The 25,090-nt window shown below is 40.9% G+C and overlaps 1 protein-coding gene across 1 annotated transcript; it reads right to left on the reverse strand.

The window, feature by feature from the left end:
- Positions 1-1,336: 1,336 nt before the first annotated feature.
- pgfb (placental growth factor b) lies at positions 1,337-24,831 on the reverse strand. The gene is made up of 7 exons (XM_072690421.1): positions 24,334-24,831; positions 8,857-8,893; positions 5,576-5,772; positions 3,796-3,875; positions 3,568-3,597; positions 3,420-3,476; positions 1,337-2,792 (listed from the first exon to the last, which is right to left on the reverse strand). The coding sequence occupies exons 1-7, from the start codon at positions 24,394-24,396 to the stop codon at positions 2,771-2,773; spliced, it is 486 nt and encodes a 161-aa protein (XP_072546522.1). The 5' UTR covers positions 24,397-24,831; the 3' UTR covers positions 1,337-2,770.
- Between the last annotated feature and the right edge of the window lie 259 nt (positions 24,832-25,090).

Below are 25,090 nucleotides of genomic sequence, written 5' to 3' on the forward strand. Positions count from 1 at the left end.
ATTTGCTTTGGTTGCCGTTACCGCGGAAACGGCTCATGCGTCAATTCATTAACTATGCAAAGCTCCGCCCCGCGTGTCCATGACGCCTCCTGATTGGCTGGCAATTCAGGCCGTGCGACTGGAAACGTGACTGGTAAATCCAGCAGCAACAGCATCACTGAGCTATGAAATAAACAGCAGGGGCCGGAGTAATCGATGTGAAATGTGCCTTCTCCATCCCTCTGCTCTGTAAAGTCCCTTCTGGAAACGTCAAAGAAGGGGGTTGTTTTTCTAGTTTGGCGCAACCTGATTACAGATTCGTAATGGCTTGTTAATCAGACTTAAACATAATCAGAGAGCAGAATAAGCAAGGTGTTGAATAAACTCTTGTAAAGTGGGTCAGCTGAGCTCTGTTGTGTTTACTTCGTGCAGTGACAAGGTATTTATCAGTGACGCCTTGCGATTAACATCACGTGATGTGATATCAGAGGGCGGTGTAAGCTTCAAACAGGGAGCTCGGTAGACCTAGATCATGATGTACTGTGTGTTTATGGTATTAACAGAACAGTGTTTCTAACTGTAAAGAAATGTCTTAATAATGCAACAGATGTCTTTATTTTATGTTTTGTCTCAGTCATTTTACGTTATTCACAGTATAAGGTAGATCGATTACATTTTGTAAACTCTCAGAATGGGGCAAAAAAGGAAAGATGCAGTTTGGGACCTTCTTGTACCTGTGAGCTTGTCAGACCAAATCTAATGATGACAAATGCATTGTAATTAAGACAACTGTTTTACTCACTATGTTTCTCGGCTGAAAAGTATATGAAAATAAATATGGAATATGAAAATTGTGGCCTGTCTGAATTTAAGCCCTTTAAATGCACAGGAACTGTCAGCCAGCACAGGCTTCAAATTCCTACTCCTGCAGTACAATTTATTATTATTATTTTAAAGTTTATTTTTTTATTTCTTTAAGTACTAAATAATAAACTTTAGGAGTTAGGAGTTGCTGTTTTTGTATCTGTGTCTATTCTTCCCTTCATTCATACAATATTGCCAATGCCACTGACAGCAAAGTGGAACGGTACACCAACACTCCTGCCTTTTATTCACTCATGGAATATTGCCTATGCTACTGGCAGTGAAACCGTTCACCAGCACTCTTGAGTCTAGCTAAACTTCCCTGCGGGTTGTTGGCAGTTTTTTTACTTGCCTGTCTTACCAGCATACAGGCAAAGTGTGAATATGTATGTTTGTGTGTGATGTAGCGTTGTGTGGTGTGTATTTGTTGTAAGTTTGTGCTAAAAAAAAATGAAAACAATAGTGGCAGAAATCTTTAGATAATGTATCTCTTTATTAACAGTGGCAAAACAGCAATATTTAATCAATATGATATGTATGTACATTAAATGGAAACAACTTTACAATTCTTGGCCCATTGGTAATAAAAAATTTCCATTAAACTGAGCAAACTGCTCTGGTTATATTAAAATAGGCAAACATCCTGTTCACTCTCAGCAACATTACAGTAAATGTTGCTGGTTTAAGTACAGTATAGTTCTTTATTTTTTTGGTGAAGTGTTAATAAAAACCCTTAGAAACAAGAGGATTTGAAAATATTAACTTGTCAAAGACTAATGCCCCCCCACTGAGAAACTGACATTGTTGCTTTCATATTTAAAGGCCACACACATGCCTGTTAGCAGCATTTCTGGTTTCTTTGGTTAAGTTTGCTGATCTGAACCCCCTAAAATGTGGGCTTCTCTCTTTTGAAGCATTTTAAATAGACATATATAACAATAAAGTCATTTAGAACATATCAGTCAGTGTCGACTGACATTTGTCTCTCTTAAAATCAACAAATATAACTTTAAATTTACCACCCTGCAAACTGCCATTGTGTGGAGGCTACAGTAGAACAACGCAGTCTTTAATGTCTGGAAAACAGAAACACTATGAATTGTTATCTTTACACCAGTAGAGGTCAGCACATCCCCGGTTAACGTACAAACTCTATCAGAGCTGTGTCTGAGCTCTAACACAGACCATGTGTGTCTGTATGGGCTTAATTAAGGGTAGGTATTTTGGATTATGCATTTTTTACTCTGGTCCTGAACCTGGCCAAGTCAAACTATGAAATATCTAGACTGTTATGGGAGAGCTGCTACAACCTCTAGTTGTCAGAAACTGAACGAGCAACTATATACCACTGTCATCACTCTGAAACTGTAAAAAAAAAAACCTAATGAAGTCACTGAAGTTGATTTAGACTGGCCTATTTCTAAATGCTTAAAAAGAAAAAAATATCCCATTTTGTACTAATGTCATATATTAGCAGAGAAATCAGTCTACAACAACCAAAACAAGCTCTTTCTACTGTTTCGCAAGCAATAAATAAGAGTGGTAAGATGACATAGATAAAGTATATCAACAACAATAATAATAATAATAACAATAATAATAATAATAATTATAATAATATATTTATTAATTAGAACATCATCAAATGTGTAGTCCTGTGGGCTGATTCCCACCTCAGACACTGAGATGGACCCACCGTTGTGCTTCGTGAGAAGCATATCAGAGGGTGTCACCACACACCAGGCACTTCCTGTATATGAAATGTCCCCCAGGGTGGCTAGGGTAATTTCTCCCCAACCCTGCACCGTGGATGTTCTGGTGGAGGAGACACAGAATGCTGTGAAGACCGAAGGGGGGGACAGATGGTGGGGCTGGCACAGAAGGGGCTGACTGCACAGGACAGGCAGAGAGCACGGTGGGACTGCATTTACCTTCTAGGGGGCTGACACCTGAGAGAGAAGAAGCATTCATTTCAGTCTCCAGCTCAGTCTCCTTTCAGGTGTCCTAGTGTGTCAAAGAATAACTAACCCCCCCCCCCCCCCCCCCCCATCTCATGCCTGGCATATATACCTTGCACATCATGTCAGTGATTTCATCTTGTCACACTGTGCTTCAACTAATCTTGTTGGAGTGGGCACCCTGATTAGGTCTCTAACAGAAAATTAGATAGGGAGGTATCAGTGAAAAGCCCAGCCTTGCCCTCATGTCTGGCTCTGTGTCTGCAGTTTTTCTCTTTCCGGTAAGCTTACCTGGTCATGTCTCCTGCCCATTTCCCTACTTTCTCCTTATTGTATCCAAGTGTTATCAGTACCTAGCCCTGCCTCTCTGGTTATCACAGCCAGATGGTCATTCTTCTCCCTCTGACTTTGTAGCTTCTGTTTTCAGACTGAAAAGTGGTGTTTGCCTGATACACTTTACTAGCTAGAACCATCACTGCTGATTTATCATTTCTCATTTTGAGCTTGTTTTTGGGATTATAAGATTATTGAACTTATTTCTATAAGGGATAATTGTGCTTGTTTCAAGAACTGTTCCAGTATTTGGTGTGCAGCCCTGCCCAATCTCAGGAGTCTTACCCATCACAGTCCTTCTTTTTCTCCTTCCTTTTCCTCCCTCTTCCTCTTGGTCTCCGTCTAAATAATGAGAAGAAAAAAAATGAGTTTCAAGTAACTATGTCTGTATGGAGGTGCAGGTAAGCTTACAAAGTCTTGCTCAATAGGTTACCTGTCATGTTTCGGTGTAGGCTTTCTTAGTCTGAACAGCGTGGCACATTAGAATCCACAGAGAGAGAGAGAGAAAAGAGAGAGAGAGACCCTTTTAGATCATTTTCATTCTCATGTTTAATTTTAATGCAATTGAATATTTATATCATTGTGCACAGTTACAGTAAGTGAACACATGCTGAGTAAAGGAAACAGAACAAACCATGCTGAGAGCTGATTTTCCCCTTACCTACATTCACAGCTTTTATGTTCCACGAAAGTCATCTCCACATACTCCTGACCCTTTTCCGATGGCTTCAGCTTCAATAACTGCATAAACAGATACATGACCATGATTTCTGTCCACTGTTTTTTTCTACTAAAGATAAAGATAAGGCTGAACAATTCTATTACTGTAATATATGACATAACACTTTTACCACCCTGTTATGCAAATTACTGAGCGTGAACTTCACCTAATTTTACATTAGTTATTAGTCTGTAATTGTCTGTCACACAAAAAGGTGTATCTTATGAAGTTTTGAAAATGTGCGACAGTGACAATATTGAAAATCTACTGGTAAATCGATAATGTCAAATGGTGAAATGTGGTCTTGCATTATTTTAACCAAAAAAATGTACTTTTCCTGGTTTAGACACCCATCTTGAGCTGCGACTGTTTAGGCTGCTCACAGCAAAACCCATTCTGGTAGGTTAGCGGTAGGTTGCATATTGCAGCCTTCCAAAATGTCAGCACTACAGAGGCAAATATTGCAATAATGACTGACAAATGATATATTGTGGAGCCCCAGTTAAAACAGGGAAAACCCAAAGCAGTGTTCAACATCTACAATAATGATATACACTAGTGCTTCTTACTCCCAAACCTAGTCATCCCATGCTGCTCCATTGTTTTATGTAATACATGGTGTTGAACACAAAACCTCTGGTCCAAACACAGTAACGAAACACAGAGATCTCTGAAAGTAAATTATTTAAAGAGCATCTCTTGCATGTCATCTGTAATCTACATAACTACACAGCAGTCCTTTTGTGGCCTATAGCAATAAACAGCAGTAAATACTATGTGAAGAGCTCTACAGCCCTGTCAGTAGCTACACATACAAAATTACTGATTGAGATAGCGCAATAACTAAGTGACATATTTTCAACAATATAAACCAGCCCATAAGCATGATCAGCTTTGATCTACGGAGCGTGTTTAACTTGCAGACATGGCAGATTTCTGTCTGCAATTATTGTGCAATCAGCCTGTCAGCAGCTTTCCATTTCATACTTGCTATCCTGCTCGAAATTCCCCATTCCTCTGTGGATTATGTAAGATTTTCTTGTCACTCTCGAGTCCCGAACTGTAATATGGTCTTAGAGACTTGCCACTAGACTTAGATCCACTACATTCACCAGGAATTCGAAAGATTAGAATTATATTGGCATGAATATAAACAATAACTTTATTATTATTATTAGATTTGTCTGACTAACTTGTCTTACTAACTACCTTAAATATACAAAAAAAAAAAAACATGACATAAAATGTCCCCTAACCTTTGTACACGCCATATGTGTTTTTATCAATATGTAAAAAAAATAAAAATAAAAATTATGCCAATATACCGTGCAGTAGTGTGTTCTCTGTAAAGCATGTGCCCTTATTCTCCCTTTTGGAATCAGCAATACATGGAATATAACCAGCGGTGCCAATTGGCATTAGACATAATGCTAGCTTTACTACATTAGGTCTATCACGTCTTCGCAAATGTAGCGCCATGCTGTTCTGTTTTATATAGACGTTATATATAAAATTAAATAAATGAATTTAAGTCATTTCTGTTGATTATTAAATCATCAAATGATACAGAAAAAAGGAGAGTTTTTTTGGAAAAGATAAACTTTTAAACTGTATGTCTGCATCAAACCTAGCTCAATCTTGACCCCGTAATTGGTACTGCAGGTTGTCTTTGCACACTGACATACATAACACACTTCCCTGCTGTTGTGCTGCTACATACTTGCATAGTAATGTTGGAGGTAAGCGTGGGGTGGCACTCCAAGTTCTCGTCCCCACAGCAACCAGCACAACGGACCAATGGAACGCATGCAGGGCTGAAGATGTGCTCCACTTCCCCAGGATACTCCTGCACTACCTCCACCAGCTTCTCTATGGTGCGGCAGAAGCTCCGCCCCCACACGTCTTGAAACAGGATTACTGCAACAAGGCCAAAGAGAATGAAGGCAATGTTAGCATGGCAAAAAGCTATTCTTTTAAGCTGCAGGTGGTTACTAAGGTTCTGAAACTTGCATGTAGAGCCTGGAGCACATGACAGGATTAGCAGAACATATCAGCCAAGCTCTGTACACTATATGCACAATTGCACAATAATTGCGTGCCTCATTAGATGGTCTCAAATGTGCTGTCATGGTGCTTCAGTCACACAAATACCTAGCACCTATCTCTATTAAGACAGTTTCTTTCCTTCTTCCTTGGGACCTTTGCTTCTTGTTGCTAAATGCAGGAAGGGGTTCCTGAGGATGAGTTTTAATTTCATGGCTTTTGACTTTGCCATTTTGTTTATTTTCCATTAATGTTGAAACAAGTGCCTTTTATAATATTAGAACATTCCTACATTTACAAACTGCTGCTTTTTAAAATGCTGCTAACAGGACATCATTGTACAGCTACACACGCTTGAAGGAGAATGCTAACTGCCACTTTTGTTACCTCAGCTAACAGACGCCTGGCTTGGCTAATCATTGTGTCGAGTGATGGTAGAGAGGAAGGGCTATCCTGCCCGCCCAGAGAGAGTGAGGTCAAATGTGCTCTTTTGGAATCCTAGCCATAGACTGTTGTCAACTAAGAATTCTCATAATAGGGCCAGTGCTTTTATATATGTCATTATTGCTGATGTTCTGGCACTATATTCAGGTCTTAGTTCCAGTATGTTTATATATGCTACCTGCACTATATCAGATCTATTAAGTTGTTGGTTTGCAAACAGTATGATGGTTTAAAACCTGGTTTTAAAAATACGGTCTAAAAGGTTTAAGGCAGCTTGGTTTGTAAATCATACACCATACACTATATCTCCAAATTTGTGTGGATACCCCTTTTAATGAATGCATTCAGCTGCTTGACATTACTAATGCTCATCACTAAATGCAATCAAATCCTCACACCAATGCTCTAAGACATCTAGGGTCATAAGGAGTTATTGTTGTCCTTTTTTTATCTGGGGTAATGACATTCCATCACATCGCCCTTCAAATCGAGCCTTTGGCCTACCACATCTTCCCCAAATAGAACACAGTAGCTATGTACATCTATGTAACCTCTACAGTTATTAGGAATATGATCAACTTCAAATCTATAATGTTACATTTTGTCTATGTATGAAGCATAAAAATGGAGGGGAAATCTGATGTTTCTGTCCTATTTTTCATTGTTTGAAATATGAAATGCAAAAATGAAAAAAGCAAGAGAACTGTGTTACTCAGAGGGAGGTTTACTAAAAAGGTTCCTGTTCAAGACTATATGTACAGTGCCTACATGATTACAACCCCCCTCTCTGGGAGCAGATGGTGGGAAGAACTAGATACATCATGGAAAACTGCAGAATCTTGTCTGGATCGTGAAGGATCCTGTCCCGAGCTTTTCCGTTTTTAATGAAATATGGGCTAGGATAACTCCCGCTTTGACAACTCCAAATATTTCTATTAAGGTTATGTGCTTAAATCTGGAAATCTTAAAATGTATAATCTTACCAATATGTCCTGTATTTCTCCAGAAATAGTCTTCTCATCGTGTGATTAATATGTGCTTGAACACTGTACTCCTTTATAGATCTGGACTTAAAGAACAGTAACTGGTGCCGGAAGCCTTACTTTCTGTCTTTGCATCTGCTCTACATTACTGAGAGTGAGTGGGAGAGATGGAAGATGGGGATTTTAAAGCTTCTAATCTGTCTGCCACTCCCTACACAATCCATCCAGTAATGAAAACAGACAACACAGGGATTTCAGTAGCTTTAAATTGTCCAGCCATCCACTCAGAATGAAGATAAAGTGCATGTAGGAAGTTTAAGGTTAAAGAGTAGGGATTAGTCATCTATACCATAAACAAAAAAGTCAGCGCTAACAATGAGTTTACCATGAGAAGACATGATAAACATACCGCCCAGCTTAATGGATATGGTCCAAAGATGTGAATATTATATTCATACATAAGAATTCCACTGTATGATGTTCACTGTGTCCATGCAAGCCTTTACTCTTCTGTAACTATTCTATAATTGCCAGCAATGTCAAAAACAAAATCAGGTTGCAAACAATTCAATACTTAATTTTCTTTATTTAAATACTCTAGCTGGTTAACAACCTAAATTGAAAAACATATAGACTTTCAATGCAAATATTAATTAAAGCTACGCTGTCAATCTGTCAACAATCTGAAAAATCAAATTAGAGGACAGTACTTTATATATTCAATTACTGTTTTGTGAAAAATAGATACGCTATAAGGGAAATCTAAATCTCACCATCTTAAGAATTCTTAGGGGCACCAAATTCATTAATTCCTTAATTGACTAATATTAACTGACAGTTTAATTCTGTGATAAAGCAAGAGTGACCACTGCAATACTCAGCTAGCATGGAGTCACACTCAGCAGCATAGAAAATGTTAACCTTCTCTAACAGCCTTTAACACCAGGCAGTCAACCTTTATATATATAAAATATGAATGTACACCCAAGGTAAGGTAGGCTGGGAGGAATGACTACACACAAATGGTGAGTAAAGGGGGGGGGGGCAAGCCCAATATGCAAATAGATGATGTATGTTTCACAAAAAAAAAAAAAAAAAATAGCAAGGAATTTTGGCCATTCTACAACATACTATGATATTCCTGTTGAAACACAGTGCACTATTTAACTACTATTTAACATGGAGTAATGTATTTTATTTGTATTTTACACGGCTGATATGTATTTGTGGTATTTCACTGTTACTGTATTCAACCTTTTGATGTTACAAATATCAGATTTGTTTTAATGTTCCATCCATGTTAACATAAATTCTCATCTACTTTGCTGATCTGAGGATGTGATACCAAAGATGGTCAGTAACATCTAAGCAGTGACTCAGCAATTCACTTCATGGACATTCAGTTTTATACTTTTAACCTTCATTCATGCCCTAATTCAACATCATGCCCACAAATTTAACATTCAACAAAGAATATTAAATTTTATGATTTTCATGAACCCTAGTGCTTATGATATATTGATATTCTTACCTTTGGAGGTGCTGTTTGAAGTGGTTGAGGAGGAACACTGCAAAAGATAAAAACCAGCAGTTCATTACATACACCAGTGTACAAATACTGTACCATGTAACATGTAGTGAAATATACATACACAAGTTTGGCCTGAAACACTCCTTTAACTTCAGAAAAAATGGGCGGAGCCAAACCGATATAGGCTGAATGGACAGATACATGTAAACAAGTTGTTTTTACAAAAACACTGAATTTAAAATTAATTTCTGTATATGGACTGTATGGACTGGAGAATGAGTGATGGATTTTAAAGCTCTGTTTACATACAAAGTTTTTTTTACATAATATATAAAAATTAGGGGAATTTCTTGATGAAGCCTCTTTAAAACCTTTGTGGGTGCTTACAACTAAGAAAAAGCATGCATAACACACAAAGCCTTACAGACAGGTAGCGACAAAAAAATTTAGAAACTTCCAACTAAAGCTGACTGAGCCACAAACCACTTACAAAGAAAAAAAATACAGAACCATGACAACCCCATAAGTTCCCGTTGACCATAGCACACATGGGTGGCAAGAAACAACATGACACATTTTTATTCTCAGAAATCAGTCTAGAATATTGCTGCCACATGTATAATTTTCCTTTTTGTGTTTCAAAAGTTCAAATCTCTTTCCAGTGGTATGAAATTCTGCTATTTATTTTCCCATTGGCCCATCTCCTCCTCTGCAGATACCTCCCATTAAGCCTATGATAAACAGAATCCCTTTTTCTCTGGGCTGGAAGAACTCATTATCCAAGGTAGCCCTGAGGAGGAAACTTTAACTCAAAGCTTGGGAAGGGGGAGTCCTTCCACATGATAACAAATGATCATCCCACCTTTCTGTCCATGAGGAATAAAAAATCTTGCATAGTTTCCACTAAGTGTAATATTACAGCAAAAAGAATGATCATCTAAAATGTGTGAGCCCTTTGTAATGAAGAAGCCCACTCGATGTTAAATGTGTTTGAATTGGCTTGAAATCATAGAGGGCAAATTTAGCAAGCTACAGCAGGACAGCCACAGACTAATACTGAATTATGATTCACTGGTCTGTAAAATTCCTCTCTCTTGGGTAAGGATAGGGAAGCCCAGACTTCAACGAATTTGCAGATTTGTGTCCTATCATAACTGCCTTTGACCACTTCCATGTGACCTCCATGTGACCTCACATCACATTTCTATACAACCAGACTTAAACTGGTTAGCAAACAGGTCTGCATGTATAAGTGTTCATTGTGCTTAGATGATTTTTTTATTGTAGTAATTGCACATAATCCTTAGAAAAATTCTGTCCATTATAACATGGCTATCTTTGTGGAGAAGTGTGAACTAACACAGCACAGGTTCTCACCTCATCCCTTTTATCCCTCGTTGCTCAACAAGATCTCACAAAATTTGTACATATATGACTAAAAGTGTAAGATATTTTGTACATATTTTACAATTCACACACTAGAGGCGCTGTTTTGCCAAACACACGCAACCTGAAAAATTGTTGTCGCTACAGTTTAATTCATGCTACTTTTCTCTGTTATGGGGCTTCCAAAAAATATAATGAACAAAATAATTGACAGAAACTCTTTAACTATGGTTAAGGTTAGGCTTAGGGTTCAGTTGTGGTTAAGTTTAGGTCAGAATAAGGTTTAGCTATATACAGTTATAGGTGAAATCTGGGTGTAGGTTGGGGTATAAAGGTATATGAGGTATGAGGTTCAGGTAATAAAATTACACTGGTTGCTTTGTAACATTCTCTGCTCAAATCAACTGATTTCTGCTTGGCTGGGTTGCGTCAGTAAAAACTGTGCAGGAATCTGGCCCTCCAGGACCAGAATTGCCCACCCCTGGTCTAAAGTAATCGATTCTACACTCTAGAGAGGTATTAGCATGAAAAATGCTGGAGTATTCTAGCCAATGAAAGCTTCTTTAGGGAGTCAAAGGTAGTTCTTGTATAGCAGTGGTGATCATTCCTGGTCCTGGAAAACCCCTGACCTGCATGTCGTAGTGTTTTCCCTGCTTTAACACACCAAATGTTAATTAGTTTATTAGGTGCAGAGTGGACTGGAAGCAAGGACCAATAACAGAACCAGGATTGAAAACCACTGTTTATTATATGGCCTCATTTTAAGGTACCCTATTCTTTCCTCATTACTTGAAAGTGTCATAAACTTGTCCATTTTATGAGAACAAGGAAGGGAAATTACAGTAGATTAGCATGGTCCTGGGACTTGTAGTATGAGGGTTTGGTAGTTATGAAATATTTCTGAGTGAAACAAAAATCACTCAACCTCAACTAGATTTATAGATTTATTATCTCCTCGGCCATCAGAACTGCACAAATTACCCTTGTAAGCTGTGTGAGAAAGCATGTGATCCAAAACCATGTAAATGTGGGCTTTGGTAATATTGTAGACTGTGAGGCAAAGTTTCACCTCGCCACAGTGGTTCTTTTTGGCTGAGGTCTGGGATGCCTTTCGTTGAACGAATGCCTGAGATAGCCGCGCTCATGGTTAAGAAGGAGGAGACTTTAGGGGGAGGTGAACATACTGCAGGTCAGCCTGGACAACGGGAGGCACACACTTGGCACCTCCAGAAGCCCTGAGCCGTAGAGCAAGCTGCCCTGAAAAAACTTGGCGGATTATCGCGGCTATCGTGGAGGACCTCACGTAGCAACTCCTCACTCCTGCAAAGCGTGTAAGCCTGCACAAGAGTATGGATTAGCCTTTTGATACATATGTAGGTGACATGAAAGCAGAATGCTTTTACAATAGCTCACTTGTCCCACTCCTCGTGGCTTTGTAAGAATCATCCGGAGACTGAATGAGACTCAAAGGAGTGGTTCTTGTTGTCGATCCAAAACCTTTGGGCATGTTATGTGATGACAAGCACAGCATACTGAAAAGAGAGATGACGACAGATGAAACCGCACTCTGCTGTGTTTACACAAGCTTTAAGGTGGATACACCTTAAATTAAAAAAAAAATAATAAAATAAAAACTATGGCACAGAAACAGGGTGCACAAAAGGGATTTGGACACTTTAAGCATTCAACAAATGTTAAACTGTAATTAAGTTCATATCACAAAATGTTTAATGAAGTGATTTTGAAAGTTTTAAGTAACAACAATACGCAACACCAAAGTGATGGTAGACATTTAGGGCCTTCATAAATAACAATAACTGGCCTGTTTAATTAGGCCCGAACATGAGCATTGGTTTATTGGGTGAACAATAAATGGACTGTGTGACAATATTGAAGAACAGTGATTTGTCCTCTGGGACACTGCAGGACACCCTGGCGAAAAATCGAGAATGTCTGCATCTCTTGTCTTTTTTCCGCATAGGTTGTTCCTTGACATTGCCGAATCGGAGGACAGAGTGCTCTCTGCTGCCTTTTTGACCTGACGTAGAGTTTTTCAATGATTTTTTCCTCTACAAGACTGTTTACATTTCTGTTTACATACAATGAACCTGGTCAAGTTCTCTTTGGAGGACAGACAGTACTGTCCTCTTCATGACACCCAGGCACGGCTCCACAGACTTTGTTTCGTATTATTTTTCAAAGAAATTCAGTAACCATGATTGACAGTTTTACAACCCTCCTCCTAGAGGACCCAGGAACTCATGCAAGGACATGAATGATGATTGGTTGATGTCACATGTGAAGTGGTGCCAGGCTCCCAATCAAGATGTGGCGCAAATTTAATTCATCTGACATAGTGAACAACACGAAAGACAAAAATTCTGTGTGGTCTTTACAAGTTTTGACCTGGTTTACGTGCTATCCAGCATGTCAGCTCTTCATTTTTCCTCACTATTGTGTGTAATTAATGATTCATAACACCATGCCGTCATCCAAAAAAAATCCACGAAGAAAAGCCTAGTGGTAACTTTCCTGGTAGGAAAGTGACTTTTTAAATAATTATTAAATGCTTGGTCACACAAGCAGGTCTTGATGTATGGACATACTTAAATATTTGTTAATTAACAAATACATTTAAAAGGCTCATTTTACGTAAAAATAAAAATAAGACAAACCTGACTTTCTTACGAGGGATTAATACAGAATTTCATATCAAAAATTGTAAAAAGGCTTTGGATGTGATTCAGCCAATCAGGTAAAAACAGGTATAGATTGAGGAGAGATAACTAAGCAGCTCCATCATGATTTAAACAAACTAAAGTTATCCACTCAGTGCATCTACAGTTTGTATCAAATCAGAAACTGCCTGTGGTTTCTGGATGCTTTAGGGACAGGGTTTAGTGAAAGGTCTGGTATGAGTTGGCTTCAGTTTAAAAGCTACTGATGGGGAAAGTACTCAAGTACAGTAGTGCAGTACATGTAGTATTAATGTCCATCACTGTCTGAATGTGAAAGAAGACAGAACAAAGAGGCCAGACTATAACAGGGGAATGGGGGTAGGAGGAGTATTCTCATAGGTTATTTAGAATTGATGTGAAGTGTTAGATATATTGGGGTGGTGCTCTTCCTCAGACATACCAAGCTTGCAAAACAGATGTCAGTGAGACCATTGGGGAATTATTCTACAATACATTAGCGTACTGTGTCGAGTTTTTACAGAGTGCTTAATCTCCATGTCGTCTCCAATAGCAAAATTAATAAAGACTGTCTCCTGGTTGATCTCTCTGGGTTTGGCCACTATCCTGCTCCTCCCCATCAGTCACTTTACAAATACCCTGCAGGAAACGTGTGAAAGCAGAACACACTGAACTTAGACCAGTATAACGGCACTGAAACGCTGAAAATCTGGAAATTCTGGAAAGAAGCCATATGAAACCCCATAACGCCAGTGGCATTTCCATTTAACTGATGTGAGATGCCCCTGATTTATGTGAGACTCACTAGTTCCCTGAGACTCAAGATGTATGTAACTCTCTCTCTGTCTCTCTGTCTCTCTCTCTCTCTCTCTGCAGAAGATCCACGCGACACACGGACAGATGGACAGGCGCATGAGGGAAGCCTGAGGCGATCAGACAGCTGAGGGACATCAGGTTTAATGTCCTCTAATCACACGGTCTGGGGGATGTGGGGCAGGAAGTTTCGAGAGAAACAGAAAAGCAAACAAAATGGTAACTAAACATTTCTGCAGACTTTTGGCTCCTCATAAAAATGTGGATGATGACAGCAAGCGGGGTCATTATGATTGCAAACGGCAAGCGTACAACAGATAGGTCGGGAAAAAAAACACATCTTAGCTTTAATACAAAGAGTACCCTGTTTCTAATCATGCTAGTGACTTGTGTTACTGCATACTGTACCTTTAATTGCATGCTACATAGGCTTTGAGAAGATCTATTGTCAATTTGATGGGTGCAGACTCTTTTCCTCCTATATCATATATCATATGAGTCACAAACACATTCTGCTGCCAACTACAACTTCCCCCATTAATGCATCATATAGGAAGCACCTATATGGATAGTCTCAAAAAGGTCTGCAGTCCAACACACAGTTTCTAGGCCACATCCTCTGTCTGCCTCTTCTCCAGCTCTAATTGATAAACTATCCTGAGAGAGGGCTTGGGCCTGCCATTGACAGGAAGAGATTGTGTAAACTGAAAAGGAGATTTGACACCGGCCAGACATAAGGACATGGGAACTTCTGTTTCAGTATCCCAAATGATACCCACCATGGATAATTAAAAAGAAAGAGCATTCTGGAGCTAGAGTCTGAGTGAGCACATCTGCTGGTGACACTTAACCAGGCACTCTATACATCAGCAGTAAAACGATAAAACATTAGAAGTTGACGGTTACACTGATTATACCATAGTTATTGCCATTGCCCAGTGGTACAATGGAATTCAACCTATGCATTTAACCCCTCTGTGTCAGTGAACACACACGCATTACTGATTAGGACAGTGGGGCAGGTGCCTCAGCTACCAAGGAGCAATTAAGGGTTGCCGCTGTACAGCCGCTGCTGCTGTCTCAGTCCCGGACAGGGGCTTAGGTTTACAAGACAACATTTACAGTGTTGTTAAAACTTCTTAATTTTCTAACATTTAATTTTTACACAGTGCATTTAACAGTTTTGGTTGGATGTTTAAAGCAGCATTATGCAAGAACTGACGTTTCTTGCAAATGCAAAATAAAAAATGGTCGCAGCATTTTGCATCTAGCTAACATCAGCTAGAGTACAGCCTTACAGTCATCTCAGTCACGTCCTTAACAGCGTGTCCTCGACCTCAAGTTCACGTCAAGACACATTTTACAGCCCTGTTAAAACCTCTTCCCATGTTAAAACGTAATGAGTAGTAATAAGTGGTGGTTTTGGTATCTGAATATTGCCAACACTGGTGACTGAGAGTCTAAGAGGAGGAAATGCATGTCATGCTGCACTCTACGGTAGATATAGGTCTAAGTTAGCGGGGAAATTATGTAAAATAAAAAAAATAAAATAACACATTTTTCATTGTTTCCTAAATGAGTTGCAGTCCTAAAAAACATGCAGCTTTAGAGAGGGTTTCATTAAGCTAAATAGTTTGGAGTAAGTTACGTGCCAATGTAATGTTTGGCACAAAGTATACAATTTCCCATCAGAAGTGTGCCACCTCCACAAACGCTACTTAAAACGCCTTTTAAGGCGCAGGGCTGGTGTAGATCTGTCACATTAGTGTGTTGAAGGAGTGAAAAGAGCGGCTGCATTTGGAGTAAGTTAATGTGATAAGTACTACAACGCCTTCTGCTCTAGACATGATGCTTTCCAGCTGCTGCTGCTCATTCTTAAGGTCAAATTAAAACAAAAAGTGATCCAGATTTAGCAGAAGCTTGCAACTACTTTGAACTAGTAAGTGTGCCATGAAGTGGTTCGTCCGTTTCTCTCTGTCAGTTCCACAATCTAAGGTCATACTGATTTCGCCCCATGATCAGCATTCTCTGGTGTTAACTGATATTCAAATGACGTTTTAACTCTCACAGAGTGGACTCAACACCAGAGATCAGGCCGTGCACCCTACAACAACAAACGCAAACATGATTCTTTGGCCCAAACATCCCCACACACACTCCCCGTGATATGGGCCAGCCAAGGATAATTGTGCACCCTATTACAGTAAATGCTGCTGTGGCTGTGTAAACGGGAATAAATTGCCTCCAGATGAGAGATTAAAGCCCACTAAGCAGATGACAGTCCCTCGAGTGCCACCAAAGGAAGGAGAGCTCCATATTTCCTGATTGTGATTGCGCCCCGTCCCATGGGCATACTACCAGGCCTGCACAGGAAAGACCCAAGCTGCTGTCACCACAACAATCATACTTACAACCTCTCCTGTAATCGCGTGTGGATCAATAAGTGGCTGCGGAAGAAGGGGCTGGGGTGGGATACTACCGTAAGCAGAAGCAAAAGACTGAAAAACACCAACATTTGCTGGAGGTGGAAGCACTTCCAGTGTGTATTGATGGCAGTTTAGATATGAAGCACAGCTGTGACCAAAGGAGATATCTCTGTGTCTCATATACAACTTATGAGTAAACTAGCTGATTGCCACAATACAAGATCTGCATTTAGGTTAGGGACTGACTGATACATAAGTTGGTTGATAAGATTGGCCAATAAAACTCTAATATTCACTTAATGTTTTTTGTGCCAGATTGTGTGTATCCTCTAACATGAGACATATTGCTTTGCCTCGATATACAATATTTGGATTATTTCTGATGATTTCAATTTCTTTTGTTCATGTAACTGTTTTCTTGGCCTGCAAGTAGCTGCCCTTTTAAAGGAATATAAGTGTCAAAGTACTGTGCTAACCATATGGAGTTTTGAATGGGTAATAACTAAAAGCGTGGTAGCACACAAATTCCATGCTCTGAACCAAAAATACAAAACTTAAACCACAAAAAAATTTAATTCCAAATTGACAATCGTATTTGACCATTTAAAGCTATGCTTCTTAGTCAAGATTTAATCATTGGAGTGTATTTAATTTTTGATCAAATTATAATTAAGACTGCCGAGTGGCATAGCTGTCATGTTGGCCCTATCTTTGAAGAGATTGTGAGTTTAATTGCCGGCAATGCCACAGCCATCCGTGGCTGGAAGTCCAAGACACCATAATTAGCCTCAGCCTGTCTAGGTGGCAGTATGGCCATCCCTTTCTCCCCATTACTCAACACAAAGCTAGGGTGCCTGTTAACTGACATAAGTTCCCCAATGACATGGCGTTAGCAGCATGCGAGGTCGCTTCATGTGATTTGAAGAAAGCACATGCTAGCTCTGATCCTCCGAGATTGGTGGCATTGTTTGGGGGGTACCAAGAAAAAATTAAGGGGGGTGGCGGGGACAATGTCCAACATTGCCGTTAGCGGAATGATATGCCTCTTGTGACAATAACAACCGACAAAATGCTCATGCTAGTTGGGCTCTAATTACAGAAAGATTTACTGAAGTCATTATTGAACATAAAACATCTTCACTTCTGCAAATGCAATAACACAACCAGCAATCAATCTGCCATGACCTAGTCAGACTAAAGCTTTAATGTAAATTGTCCTGTGAATCCTTAACAGCTGGATGTTTACTGCCTGGCCACAGATTTGACCCCAAAACCTAAACTGGCAAGGCAGAAATGTGTAAGTGTTTATGTCAATGTGTCTACAAATGTGTATATAAGTGTGGGACTCGCTTACAGTGCTGTAACCTGAGCACAGGTGTTGACTTTGCCAGCTGGAAAGCCAGTGGCACTTGCATGAATAGCATGCTCTTGGCAGTACTGAGGCAGAGGAAGCTGACACACACTCTCTCTCTCTCTTTCACACACACACACACACACACACACACACACAGACACAGATGGTCAGACTCAAGTATTATTTTGCTGAAGTGTTGATGGAGAGGAAACACCTGTATGTCTTCAGTGTGCGTGCTGAAACTCAGCAGCTATTACTGGCCCCTCGGTCTGTCCATCTTTCTCACTGCTCTTTAGATGCCTGACTACAGATATCATGTCACTTTGTCAGCTCACCTGTTCCACCTGTTCTGCTTTTTGTACTTTGTTGCTGTTGTAAGGAACATGTTCTTAAATTAATTTATATGAAAAAGGAATACCAAATAATGGGTGCACCATTTCTATTGGTCCATTTATCAAGAAAGGTTAACTCTATGTGAACCAGGCCTTTCCAAAAAACATACAAAACTGGTTCCTATTGAGACTAGGAGTATACACAGATCAGCCATAATATAATATACAGTAATGCCTCATATTAAGTAGGCTCCCTTTGTGCTGCCACAATTGATCTGATCATTTAAGGCATGGACTCCAAAAGATCTCTGAAAGATGTTAGCAGCAGATCCTTTAAGTCCTGTAGGTTGTGATGTGTACCCATGACCCTGTTGACGGTTGGACCACTTTTGATAGGTACTGACCATTGCATACCAGAATTCATACCAGATTCTTATACTTGTCCATTGTCCTGATTTTAAAAACATCACCTTCAAGAATGGACGGCTCACTTGCTGACTAATACATCCCACCCTTGACAGATGCCACTGTAGATAAAGAAAATCCATTTTTTACACTTCACCTGTCAGTGGTGCTAATGTTATGGCTGATCGGTGTATCTACTCATTTTATTTTGTATGTCTTATTGCAGTTTTTCCCATTTAAAAGTAACAGAACAGTTCAGTGCTATGCTGTTTACAGTTACTTCCACAAAACAGAATGAGACCGCTTAGACAGGAAACCATCATCAACATGGCAGTGGTTTCATCACTTTTCCACCACTCCACCACTTCTGCCCTGCACAGGAAATGTGAAAGCTAAGAATAGGGAAGAAAACAGTGGAATATGGAAGTAAACGGAAAGAGAGAACACATAGGATACCAATGAGGAAGGAAAAGAAGAATGGCACATCATCTGACTTGTAGAAGAGAATATATGGCAACTGGGACACAGTCGGAAATTACCAAGGACAAGACACAGAGCTAGGAAGTTCACATGGAAATACAAATTGTATTGAGCGGCTATGCAGAAATAGCACAAAGGAACTAGCTTAAATAGCTTATGAAAGAATGTAAACCTGTATGTTAAAGCGATTACTGAACTGAACTACCCTATTATTCTCTACAACATTAGTCATCGCCAATTCCCACACTTTGGCCAGGTCTCATTTGTCACACAGTGATCACAACGGGGAGAGTGAGGGTTAACACATGCCTTCACACTGACACATTTAGCCAGCACAGTTTTAAACTGCCCCAAGTCATAAGGCAGCTGAAAGTGCTGGGAGGAGAGCGCTAAATGTCTCTGCCGTAACTGAGCATGTCAACCAGTAAATGCACAGCACCACTGCAGATCTATGGCCACATGTCCAGGAGGGCATAACTGTGTAAAACAACCATACCGTCACTGCCATGCTAAAACTTTTTAGCTGTTTTTCTCTTTTGTCATGGTTTGAATCTGGGTACTGTTCTTTACATTGTGTCAATATGTTAGGATGAATGGACCAATAGAAATGCTGCACAAAGACCAGGAATAAAATCTTTTAAACCCTGACCTCCAGTTTTCTGTGTGACATCAATAATATGTTAAACTTGGAGGAGTAAACATCACGTCCAAATTGAAAAGCAGGGTAACATATAAATATAAATGTTTATATATTTTTATTGACTTCTTAAACCCTGTCCAAACAATCAGCAACCATGAGCTCATCTAAGCAGCTACCCAGCATTCTGAAATGTGAATACTGAAACCCATAAAGCAGAAGAAGGCGATAAAAAGACAGCAAAGCAGTTTCAGGTAATTAGGAAATATCAGTTAAAAGGGTAGAGGTCAAGATAAGGCCAGGAAAACCAAGAAAGAGAACCTCATTTGACTGTAAAAAAGCGACACCTGCACACATATAAAAAATGCTGAATTTAATGACAAGAACACCTCCCCAACTGTCAAAGGTGGGATTGATCATGCCTTGGGCTTGTGGTAATGGCCTCTACAGCAGGATAATGATCCTAAACACACTTCAAAAGCCACAATGGACTACCTCAACAGGCACAAGCAGAAGCTTTTGCCATGGCTTTCACAGTCCGCCAACCTAAACATTATCAAGAAATCTGTGGATCAACCTCAGAAAGAGCAGTGTATCTAAGACAGGCCAATAGTTTCACAGACGTAGAAACATTTTGCAAGAGCCAATGGTTGAAAATCTACCCCAGTAAGCCACTCACTATGCAGTGCAACCATCTTTTGCTTCAGGCTTAAAAATAAATAAATAAATAAATAAAAAATAATTAATAATTAATAAAAATAAAAATAAAAATAAAATAAACCTTGCCTAAAATCTCACAAATAAATGCGCCATTCCTTTTGGAAATCAGGTAAACTTTAGCTCTATTTTAACTTTTTATCTAGCTCTTCACTTGTCGGACCCAACATCAAGGCTGTTAGTAATAGTTTGTGCCGCCTCTATTTGGTCCGTTGAGCTTTTGTCATTGGATGAAACGTCCTTGTAGTCCATCAGAACATGCTGACCTGATCTGCAAGCCAACTGAAATAATGCCAAAGTGAATCCAGAGGAAAACAAAGTGAAAGCATGTTAAGCAGGTTAGTACATAACACCACTGTAGAACATGTCAGTATTACAGACTGGAAGCGCTGATCCCCGGTTTCAGCAGTGTGTGCTTCCACATCACTCTTCACACATATTCTAAGATTAAACTGAGGACAACATTTACAACAGTGGCCCAATGGCAGAGTTCCACTGTGTGCTTGAGCAAGGACCATGCACATTTCAGGGAAACCAAAGCACTTCGACCGACGCAAGAGGGCAGGAGAAGACATTTATAAACGGCCTTCCCAAACACATGGCCAATATTTACTTTTCCATTCTGTTTAGCTTTCTGCAGGAATGGCTAACAGTGGCCAAACAGAGGAGGCAGCAGAGAGGAGACTCCTCTGGATGAACTGCGTGAGAGGTAGCATGCCTAAATTTCCAGACACTGACAGATGTTGCCTGGTCTGTGGCATTAAAGATGACCTCAAGGCATTTCATTAGACCGGCCATCAAAGATAGAGCCGACCAGCCTGTGTGTGGGAGTGTAATGAGTTTACTGTAAGCTTCTGTTCAGAGATAGGACCTGTGGAGCCTTCTCCAGGGCTCGGGCAGGGCTGGGACAGTGGCTTGATAGTGGACTGCTGTTCACTGTTGTGTTTTACGTTGAGTTTCTTGTGCGCAGTGGATGGACAAAACTGGCTTAAAACCCATTTACTTCCAATTTTGAGTGGCCTATCACTGTCAGCAGCACAGAGAACACCACTGAACACTGTACAGTAAGTTCTCAGTAAGACACAGTAGCAAGCGATGAAACCTTGTACCACAAAACTCGCCAACACTGTAACAGGTGCCCTTCGATTATTAGAAACCTATTAAGAATACACCGACTTCCCATTCCAGCAGCACCGGGAGATGGAACAGGAAGATCTTACAAGACTGGCTGGCTGATTACCTGGCTCGAACCGATACCTGTAGTATTAGGAATGAGTCACTGCTACCCCGAAACCTCAGAGGTGGATTTTACTCATATTTTCACAAAGCACCCGTGAGCCAATTATCCAGCTTTAGAAACGTAACAGCAACTCCCTTCCTCACTCAAGTGATACTGCTCATTACCGTCATGCTCCATACAAATCCCCTTGAATTACAGCAAAACTGGAGCTTTGCCACATTTCAGTGACAGAGAACGAGAGAGAGAGAGAAAGGAAGAAAGGAGAGGAAGGGAAAGCGAAGAAAGTGGAACAAATGAAAGGGCTGCAAGAGAGACGTGAAGCATGCCGGAGGGAGATGGAGTAAGAGAAAAGGGAAGAATAATAGAGGGCGAGAGAGAAAGTGAAGCTTTCAGCATTCGAGAGAACCTTACAGCTGCGGCCTTTGAGTGAGGTTTCATTAACAAGGCGCTATCAAAAGTGTTAAATGTGATAGTCAGAGAGCTACCTCTGCCAGAAACAGCTGATGTTTGCTGATGTCTCAAAGCTCTGAACGCAGTTACTGGAACGAGCACAAAAAAGACAGAGGCGTGGGCTCAGACCTACTCCCTCTGCCCAGAATAGTGGAGATAGAAGGCACTCTGGTGTATTTTCGTGTAGAGATGTAAGGCTTTTGACAGTTTTGAGAGGTGTGGGTGAAGTTTATTGCTGCTGACCCTGAGCTGAGGACACAGGTGCACCATTCGGACCAGCCAAGCGCACCTCCTACAACTGTTGGCCTACTCCTGAAATGGAAACATAGTAATAGCTGTACGCTTGGACTGTACTTGCCTCATTGAAAAGTTGCTGGATGACATTTTGGCCTTCCTGACCCACATCTTGACTCTGTTATTCTTTACTAAATCACTTAAAATTATTAGTCATTAGCCCAGAAGCACCACAGTGTCTCCAGCAGAGGAGCAGAAGTTAAGCGCCTTGCCCAAGGGAGTAACCAGTAAGCCACAGTCAGTCCTGGGATTTGAACCTGTGACCTTCTGCTTGCTGGATCACTTCTTGTGCCCACCCTGCAACATTTTGGGTTCGTCTAGGAGGGTTTTGGAGTAACTGGTGCAGGTTCTTTATTCTATTAGACCAAGGATGCCCAGTCCTGACCCTGGAAAGCTCAACACCCTGGACAGTTCAGATCCAACACACTTGGCTCTAATATTCTAATGCTACTAAATGCATTGAACTAGGATACGTGTGTTAGGTTAGGGTTGACGCACCAAACCTGAGGGTGGTAGATCTACCCTGTAGAGGATGGATATTGCAACAATACCTTGTTGCTTAAATGTCTTGGAAAGTCTCTGAAATGGTAGGCTCAAGACTTCTTTTTAAAGGTTTTATAATTTGACCAGTCCACTTTACAGTGTGTAAACAGCTCATATTAATAAACAGGGAAATTAGAAGTGGCACAAACTGATGGATTGTCTTCTTTAAAGGTTTTGTAACAATAATGGCGAAATCAGTTTCCTCTCAGAGGGTTGTTAACATAGTCTAACAGAAGAAAAGCATAGGTTTAAGACCAAAACTAAAAATGAATCTTATAATAAATACAGCAACCTGAAAGACATTTTATCTTATACACTTTATGGGCAAAAGTATTGCGACACCTGTTCATTTATTATTTGTTTCAAAATTTAGGCTATTAAAGAGTTTATCTTGTTGGAGTAACTGTCTCTACTGTCCACAAAAAAAATTCTGCTGACATTGCTGTTAGGATTTGATTGCATTCAGCAATGTCAATGAGTGTCAATGAGGTCCAAGATGTTGGATGGTCACCAACCCACCTCATCCATCCCCAACTCATCCCTAAAGTATTGAGAACACAGTTCCTCTGCTCCACAGCTGCTCAATGCTGGGGGCTTTATACCCCTCTAGCCCACGCCTGGCATTAGGCATGGTGCCAACAGGTTCACATTGATCTACTCCAGAGAGTCCAGTTCTATTGTCAGCATTGTACAAGGACTGCAACTTTAAGCAGCTGAATGCATTCAACAGAAGGGATATCCACAACCCTTTGGACATATAGTGAGTATTTGACCGCTGTGTCCCTTGTTCTCCTTCATCATGTGAGAAACAAAGAGCCGGTGGAGCTGCAGGTGGGGAGGAAGAGAAAGGCTCCTTGCCAACATTAATCTGAGATTTCCCATTACAGCCAAGCCTCAGCTCTCAGCTTTGCCGTCTCACGTAACGGTCAGATACATTACTTGGTGTGGGGGGCACGGCACGCACTGGGACAATGAATTTCTTTAGTCACCCTCTGAAAAGTGAGACACAGGCGGTGTACAAGCCTGGCCCGTCTGCCAAGGGGTAGCTGACCTGTGGGCTTCGTGTTCTAGACCTCAGTGAGTATGGCTGATCATGTGCCCATCGCCACACGAACAGTGGACGTGTCTGGAAAGTGAAGGGCATTGTGGAAAGTGAAGTGCATGCAGAGTGAAGTAAACTTCCAGGATGACGCAACGCGGAGTCTAAGGGGCTAATAGTGAACCGATGATGAAGAACCGCACGCTCGTGACAGAACTGCAGTGGGCTGGTGTGGTTGATGCAGTTTGTCACGTTTCACTTCATGACTCGACAGTTTCTACGTGGCACCAATTCAAAAAGAGATCAAGTTATAAGCTACGGGGACAATGGGGTGTTCAAAAAGACAAACCAACAGCCCTGCGAGGCTTTGCTGAGTGTGAGCTTTCACAAGTAAGCCCGGCAAGCTCGATTGCGTTCATTCAGAAAGTTATCTTGTGTCTGTAAAGCGGCACGTAGGCTTCTCCAATCGCTTTCGCTCTCTCCCACACACACACACACACACACACACACACACACACGCTCAACGTATGCGTTTAACAGCTCGAGGGCTAAGGACGCCTCTTTTTTTGCAAACGTGCGCACAATCCTGCCCAAATGGTGCACAATGGAACACAAAACGTTGGTGGGTGTGTTAAATAAAGTCTGCTCTTTAGGGTTTCTCCTACCTGAGCTGGTGAAAGCGCCAGGAAAGCAGCAAGGATCTGGAGGAGGGAGACCGGCGCGCACATTTCGCGCAACTTTGGGTGCCAGGAAGGATAAAAAAAAAAAACCGAGGAGAAATCCACTCAGGTGTGGTCACGTGAGAGTCCGGAGCGCAGATTAGTATAATCCAGCACTCGGTTTGAGGCGATCGTGGCCAAAGACCGTGGGGAAGATGCCGAGAAGCGCGCAGGAAACCTTCCGTGCCGCTGGAAGAGCTTTTCAGAAGCTTTCAGTGGTGCTGGAGCTTCTTACCGAAGCGAGCTAAACACGTCTCTGATGCACTGGAAACACACGTCCACCAGAACCGGGGGCTGCTTCTTCTGTTTTTTTGGTTCTCCCAGTGGTCGCTGCTCTCACTTGTGCGCTCCTGCTCGAGATGTTGGAGAAGATGTTGGGCCCTTGGAGAAGGTCTTCTGCCGCGCATTTCCTCTACATAGTTGAGCCACTTGCTCACTAATTGCCCCTCAGCTCCATTTCAACATGTTGCTCATTGAAATCTCCTCCTCCAGAGCCTTTCACACTCGTCCCATCCCCACCCTCCACTCCACTTCTCCCTCTCCCTCTCCCTCTCTCTCTCTCTCTCTCTCTCTCTCTCTTCCCCCACCTTGCTTTCCCCTGATGGTGGGAGCTAGACTAATCAGAGAAGTTAAATCCACAAAATGTGCTGCAATGGTGTGTTTGAAGAAGACACCAAGAAGGTTTCTCAGTGTTTTCACCCAT

Source organism: Salminus brasiliensis, chromosome 10 (genome assembly GCF_030463535.1).
Source record: "Salminus brasiliensis chromosome 10, fSalBra1.hap2, whole genome shotgun sequence".
In the NCBI taxonomy this organism is placed as follows: Eukaryota; Metazoa; Chordata; class Actinopteri; order Characiformes; family Bryconidae; genus Salminus; species Salminus brasiliensis.